General features: G+C 42.5%; 1 protein-coding gene across 1 annotated transcript; it reads right to left on the bottom strand.

The window, feature by feature from the left end:
• Window positions 1–2,503: 2,503 nt before the first annotated feature.
• On the bottom strand, window positions 2,504–6,195 carry LOC122760761 (sphingosine 1-phosphate receptor 3-like). The gene is made up of 2 exons (XM_044015946.1): window positions 5,950–6,195; window positions 2,504–4,761 (listed from the first exon to the last, which is right to left on the bottom strand). The coding sequence occupies exon 2, from the start codon at window positions 4,680–4,682 to the stop codon at window positions 3,522–3,524; it is 1,161 nt and encodes a 386-aa protein (XP_043871881.1). The 5' UTR covers window positions 4,683–4,761; window positions 5,950–6,195; the 3' UTR covers window positions 2,504–3,521.
• Window positions 6,196–6,706: the final 511 nt, after the last annotated feature.

Below are 6,706 nucleotides of genomic sequence, written 5' to 3'. Positions count from 1 at the left end.
CAGTCACTTGTCTGCAGGGAATTGTGCAATTTTGGCCGTGTGATTCTCTGGGAAAGCCGAAGCGTTTTCTAACCATTGTTGCTTGACGGGCCACAGTTGATTTGCCCCTTTTTTGCTGTCCACTGTACTGTGTGTGTGTGTGTGTGTGGGGGGTTAGGGGGTCAAAATCTTTGTCCCGAGGCCTAGAAATACTACACAGCAGTTCTGGCACAACAGACTTTTGTAAAGCTCTCTCCTCCTCATACTATTGTCAGTGCTGTGATGGATACCAAAAGACTGGGGGGCATTGTATTAGATATGCACTGAACCAAAATCAACACGTGTTCAATGGGTTTGACAGAGACGGATGCAATGTAATATAACGTGCCTGTGTTTTTGCTGCAAGAGGGAGTGGAGTGTGCGGTGACACGTGCAAAAACAAATATCCACCACTTCTGGATAAAGACTTTTGGGACTTGGGGCGTGATTGTGAGTGACCCCATGACCCTGTTTACTCCTCAGGTTGGGGTGAAGTTTGACATTACACTACAGTGACAACATGTTAGTAGTTGGTAATAGTGAGGTGTTAGTACTGCAATGGTAATTGTATGATATTAAGGAGATCTTTTTACAGTAATGCCGTGTTATTTCCAAAATATAATCCAGGTAATGAGAATTAGATGATGTGATACCTTCACATGACAGTTTTTTGAGTTAAAAATGACAATAATTACATTATAAAGTTGAAATTCATGATCAATCTTTTCCCCTACACATTTTCTTTAAGATCCATAAGTTCTTCCCTGGCAATTATTAGTAAAACAATAAGACGGTATCAACGTAATGTTACACCCCCTAATACAAAAAGTATTACCATATTGTTACTGTAACGCAATGTCAACTGTTACCTAGGTTTCTTTTGAGGAGAGCGCGGAAGAGAGAGAGTCCGACAGGTGCAAAGAATCACGGGGGAGATCTCTGTGATAGTTACACGCCATCCATGTTTCATTTATTTGACTCTTTGAGACACAATTTCATCAAAGCTAATATCTCGGAAGAATCCTTCAAAAAAAAAAACACTCTCACACACGACCCGCTAAATGTGACCGACTTCAATGCAGCAAAGCATACACGAGGCAGCAAGGATGTTGCTGCTTTTACTGTAAGAAACTGTACAACCACAAACACACCGCGATTATAACACAGAACACGGCATCGTTATAGATTTCTGTTGATGAAAATGTGCCTTTTATTTGTACAAAATGGTGATTTTATTTCTCTTTCTCTCTCTCTCTCTCTTCAAAGTGCAATAGCTGATCTTCAATGGGGCATGCCTGTTCACTAGAGGTTGTGTTTTTTGCCCTGCTGAGTGTTGCTGCTTGAGACTCCTGTTTTCTCTCTCTCTGTGTGTCTCTTTCTCTCCCTCCCTCTCTATTCTATATTATAAATGTATCATTTTCCAGATTCTAAGTATAAATCTTTGTCAGAGGGAATCACACAGAAATTCACTATTTTGGGACAGGTACAGAAGAAAAGAACAGAAAAGAAAAAAAAAATATGCTGAAATAAAAACAAAGTCCAAATGATGTTTACAGATGAAATCTTTTCGGTTGTATGGGTTTATCATTATTCTGTATGACTGTTGGCAATAAAACCGTGAATGTGTAGAATGGTTCTGGTACATTCTGTCACGGTCGGCGTTGATTTCACTACACTTGACTTTAGATTTAGACGTTTTGTCACTTAAATCCATTGTTTTTTACTTTCTTGTTTTAAAGTGATGCAGAATTATTATTCTGGATATTCCACTGCTAATTGCTAATTTCTTTTAAATTTCTTAAAGCCAAAGTGTGTCAAAATAGCTTTCCTCTCTTGACCTGTACACGTCTTATTCTACAGACTGAGGAGAACATCTTTGTGTCTCGCAGATCTGCACAAACATCACACTTTTTTGAAAAAAAAAATTGAGAATAATGATGTAACAATGACCATTTCCTCATGTCGCAATCGCAATTCCTGTTAAAACAACTGCAATTAGATTGTAGGAGCTAAAACCTTAGTTTAACTTCGATTTCTGATTTTAGAAGTTGTGGTTTCCGTTGATAAATTCACCTCTTCACGTGCACATGGTACTTTTCAGACAAAGTGGGCTGGCACTTTACGCTATTAATATCCATTATAGATCTTCATAGGTCACATTTTCACGCTTTACAAAATGTGTTTTTCTCTTCTTCTTATGAGTTTTTGAGTCAAAGTGATGATTCATTATACATCGCTTATAAAATGGGAGTAGCGAGGATTGGGTGGTCCTTTTTTTGCTCAGGTGTGTTTATATAGTTGGTGAATAAGGAGAAAAAAAATCATTTCATCAGGTTGTCTATAGGTTGTGCTGGGAAGAAAAAGGATTAAGACACTTTATGTTGCATATTCTTATCGCCTCTGTATATACATTTAAACACAGTAATGGAAAAAAAAGCAGCCTAAATGCTCTGTGTTCTAACGGTTAAATGGACTTCGAGATTTACACACACGTTCAGGGCCAATGTTTTCATTTAGGGCTTTATAGTCATGCCTCAGGTATCTACAAGAATGAAATCTCTGCACAGACGCCCCCAGAAATCAGAGGAATATTTGTGTAATTGTGTAATTTCACGACATGGGGAGGACTCAACAAACACAACTAGGCAAAGCAGCTCTTTCTACAGGCCACATAAACGTGAATCCTCCTTATATAACATAATAGTTCTACTTTCTGACTCTTCACGAATCAGGTCTACACTTCAGTTCACATGCAGCATTCCCATGCGTCTAAACGCGTTCTTCCTCCAGTTCATTCGCCAGCTTCATGCTTTCAAACACGTGCAATCATCAGATATAAACACACACAAGGACGAACTCAAAGCGTGTTAAAACATGTGACTACTGTGTGGATTTCATATTGAACATGCAGCGTAGTGTGAAAAAAAACACATCATTAACCAGCAGATGGAGCCCTGCTGTAGCTAAAAGCTGCTGCGACTGCTGTGTGAAGAGCATCAGTTTGTCTGCACAGCGGTTAAGAAACATGACGCCGCTGATGTCGCCGACAGTCTTACAGTACATCTCGAATAAAGTACTTAGGGAGCACTTTGCTCTAACTGCGTGGCGTTCTATTCTATAGCATTACTGGGTTAATACGAAACGACAGAATAATAAATTACTTACTTATAATAACATATATACAATCGTTCTTCGTGACACTGTTTTTGCAGTACTATAATTGCACTTTCTTTTGAGTTGGCGAGGTAAATGTTTTCCATCATCGTCCTGCAAAAGCTCCAAAACACCAAGTTCCTCACACATTAGTGACGTCCGTCTACTGTCACGTGCAGATTATGGTTGACGCAGATATAAGAATATGAAGCACAAAGGAGAGACCGCTGTCCTGCAGCTGTGGGCCGGAAGTCCACATTTCATTCAGGAAAAATCCCTAATTCTCGATCGGTCGCTCCACACAGTTTCTTGAGGACGTATTAGCACCACGCTCACCTTCTCTCTGCACATCACTTGCTCCCCTCTTTCATTCTTTCACTCTGGTGAACACCCTGCGTGGCCCCTCCTGCCACCACTGACACCTCGCCGTGGGCCGTGTCCGTCTCCTGCTCCCTCTCCAGTCCCGTCTGCCTGGGGCCCTGCTGGTTCTGGTTCTGGTTGGGGTTGTTCTGGCTGCTCCAGGACTTGCTCCTGCTGCGGCTGGGCTCCAGAGACTGCTTGTTCCCGCTGCCGCTCACAGCCTTCCTCCTGTAGCAGACGCCACACACGAGACCCACGAAGGCGCGCCTCATTTCCCGACTTGCCAGCGTGTAGATTATCGGGTTCATGGCGGAGTTGAGCACAGCCACGCCAATGAACCAGTCCGCTTTGTAGAGGATGGGGCAGCGCAGCTTACACGCCACATCCACCAGGAGCAGGACGAAGATGGGCGTCCAGCAGGCGATGAAGACGCCAACTACGATGATGACCGTGCGCAGCAGGGACATGGCGTGCTCCGAGTTGCTGTGCTTGCTCACCTTTTGGCTGCTGGACTTCACCAGGATGTAGATGCGGGCGTAAAGGACCGACATGGCTAAGAGCAAGAGCATGAAAACCGTGATACAGAAGGCCACATATTTCTTGGTGTAGAGAGGGAGGATGGTGGAGCAGTCTGGGAGGTTGTCCAGACAGTTCCAGCCAAGAATAGGCAACGCTCCAAGACCTATGGCAATCAGCCAGCAGGTCCCGATGAGCAGAAACACTCTGTAGTTCTTGTTGGCATCATAGGGCCTCATTTTGATCATAGTCAGGTGTCTCTCGATGGCAATAGCCAAGAGGCTGAAAATGGACGCGCCGAGTGCCACAAACATGCTGCCCTCTCTGACAAACCAGAGAGCAGGTGAGAGCTGCAGGGTCTTTTCCCCTGACAGCAGCAGGTTGACAAGGTAAGCCACTCCGGCCAGCATGTCGCACAGCGCCAGGTTGCCGATGAAGTAGTACATGCGGTTGTGGAACCGGTGATTCCTCCATATAGCCACCAACACGGCCAGGTTCTCCAGGACGATGAAGCAGCACACGATCAGGAACACGACGGTCTTGGTGTCCACGGTGCCGGGGCTCGTGCCGACGCTGGGCCGGTGCTCCAGCTTCCCCGTGTAGTTGTAGTGGAGGTAAATCTGAGGGTTGATCATCTTCGCGGCACCGGCTGCTGACACTGAAGGTCAGAGGTGAACGGGTCATCGGGTGTGTTCAGCCGAGGCAGGGGAAGACCTGAGGAGAGCGAGGAGCTGTCGTTATTCAAACGTTACTTAAGACTCACAAGTTTCGCAGCAGGTAAAATAAAAATAATAAGATGGGATAAGAGACAGATCGCATGAATAATTGAACATCAGCTACAGCTGCAGTGTTGTCTAAGATGCATGAGCTCTTCTTCCTCGTGCTGGTTAAAGGCTCGTTGTAGAGCTCGAGTTCAGGATTTGTTCTGACTCAACTTGGATCGAAGAGCTGACTCGGACTCGAGCCTTTACTGCATTTGGACCAGGAAGTTGGAGGAGATGAGGACTCAAGACTTTTTCAAATTGATTAAGACTGTTCTTCTTAGATCTGTATTTAACATGCCCAAATTATTTGGCGTAACATGTCGATAGACCATTACATTTAACGTTTTTCCACTCAAAGTGTGCTGAGGTGTGCATTTCTTTCCCTCAATGGACACGAAAGAGGGAAAAAGAGAAGAAAAGCAAAAGGAGGACTAGTTTGGATCCTGATGGTTACCTTTCAAAAAAGTTACAGGCTAAAAAGCTAAAGTTTCTTGTTGCATGCGTTGTGTGTAAATAAATAAATGTCAGCTACTGTATGTAAGTGTGGTGGAGTGGAGCACTGAGCTGCAGCGTATGTTTGTTTTTTTTAATTCTCAGAGATGCTGTTTTCAGACTCATCCAGAGACATAAAAGCAAACATGTATGTAGATTGTTTTTTTTTACAGAATTGCTGCACATGTGGAGACACAGGCACTTCACTACCAGGCGAAGGTTTATTGCATCACTGAAAGCAACCAAGGATGTGTTGTGTATAAAAGTGTACACACAGTAAAGCACTGAAGGACTAACTTCTGACTTTATCACAGCACACTGTCATTTTTACAAAGCAGCGTTTTAAAAAGTAAAACCACAACATCAATTCAATCAGTTCAAATATGCTTTTTATTCTATTTCCATAAAGTGCAGGAAGATTAAGATCAATTAAAGTAAACTATGATGCATGCATCATATTTGTTGTGTTTGTTTGTTTGTTTACACTGTATCTTTGGACCGTTTCCCAAACATGCAACTGAATCTTCATGTTTTTTAGAAAACCATAAGCATGCACATCAACAGTGGATTTCACTCACTAAAAGTCCAGTTATTTGCGCAGAAGAAACATTGAAAGAAAAAGAAGAAGAAGCTCCACACGTCTTACCTTTGGATGCTCGCAGACTTTTCTAACTTCAGCTCACACTGACGCTGCGTTTCACTGCTGACTCGTCCATTTTCCGGATTTGAAAACCGCTGTGGTTTAAAGCTTTTATTCCTCCTCGCTCCTCGCAGTTCACTGGGACAGAGCGGCAGCTCCTCATCTTTCTTTCTTTCTTTTTTTTTTTTTTTTTCTTGCTGAATCTAAACTGGAGAGTTCAGCGGAGTGGACTTGGCTGGAAGTCAGTCACACCCTCCCTCTCTCTCTCTCTCTCTCCCTCTCCTCTCTTTCTTCTCCCTCCCTGATTTAACCCGGACACAGAGATAGAACAGAGAGAGAAGCTGCAGCTCAATTAGTGAAGGCAAAGAGGAAATCCAGAAATTGAGTGGAAACTTTCAAGATATGTGGCAATAATTCATCTTCACTGGATTTGTCTCATTTATATTACAACAATTTTTTTTTTAAAAATCCCTAGGATGAAGTTGCAGTTGTGTACTCCTGAGAGGTTATACATCCATTTAAATGGTTTATTCATGAAATATATTTGTGAAAATTGAACATTTAAGAAGAGAAAAAGTCAGAATTTTCTTTCAAATCTATGCTATATGTTTCCATAGAAACAAAATGTTGTCATTAAAAGATGAAACAAAATATAACACGGGAGAAACTTTCTTTAATTATAATTTATTTAAAGGTACAGTAAAAAAAAAAACATTGCGGTGGCAGCGCTGAACCAGCTCCTGACAAATCATTGAGTATAATT

The sequence above is a fragment of the Solea senegalensis genome, unplaced genomic scaffold (assembly GCF_019176455.1).
Source record: "Solea senegalensis isolate Sse05_10M unplaced genomic scaffold, IFAPA_SoseM_1 scf7180000014041, whole genome shotgun sequence".
Classification (NCBI taxonomy): Eukaryota; Metazoa; Chordata; class Actinopteri; order Pleuronectiformes; family Soleidae; genus Solea; species Solea senegalensis.
This window is presented reverse-complemented; position numbering and strand designations above follow the sequence as displayed.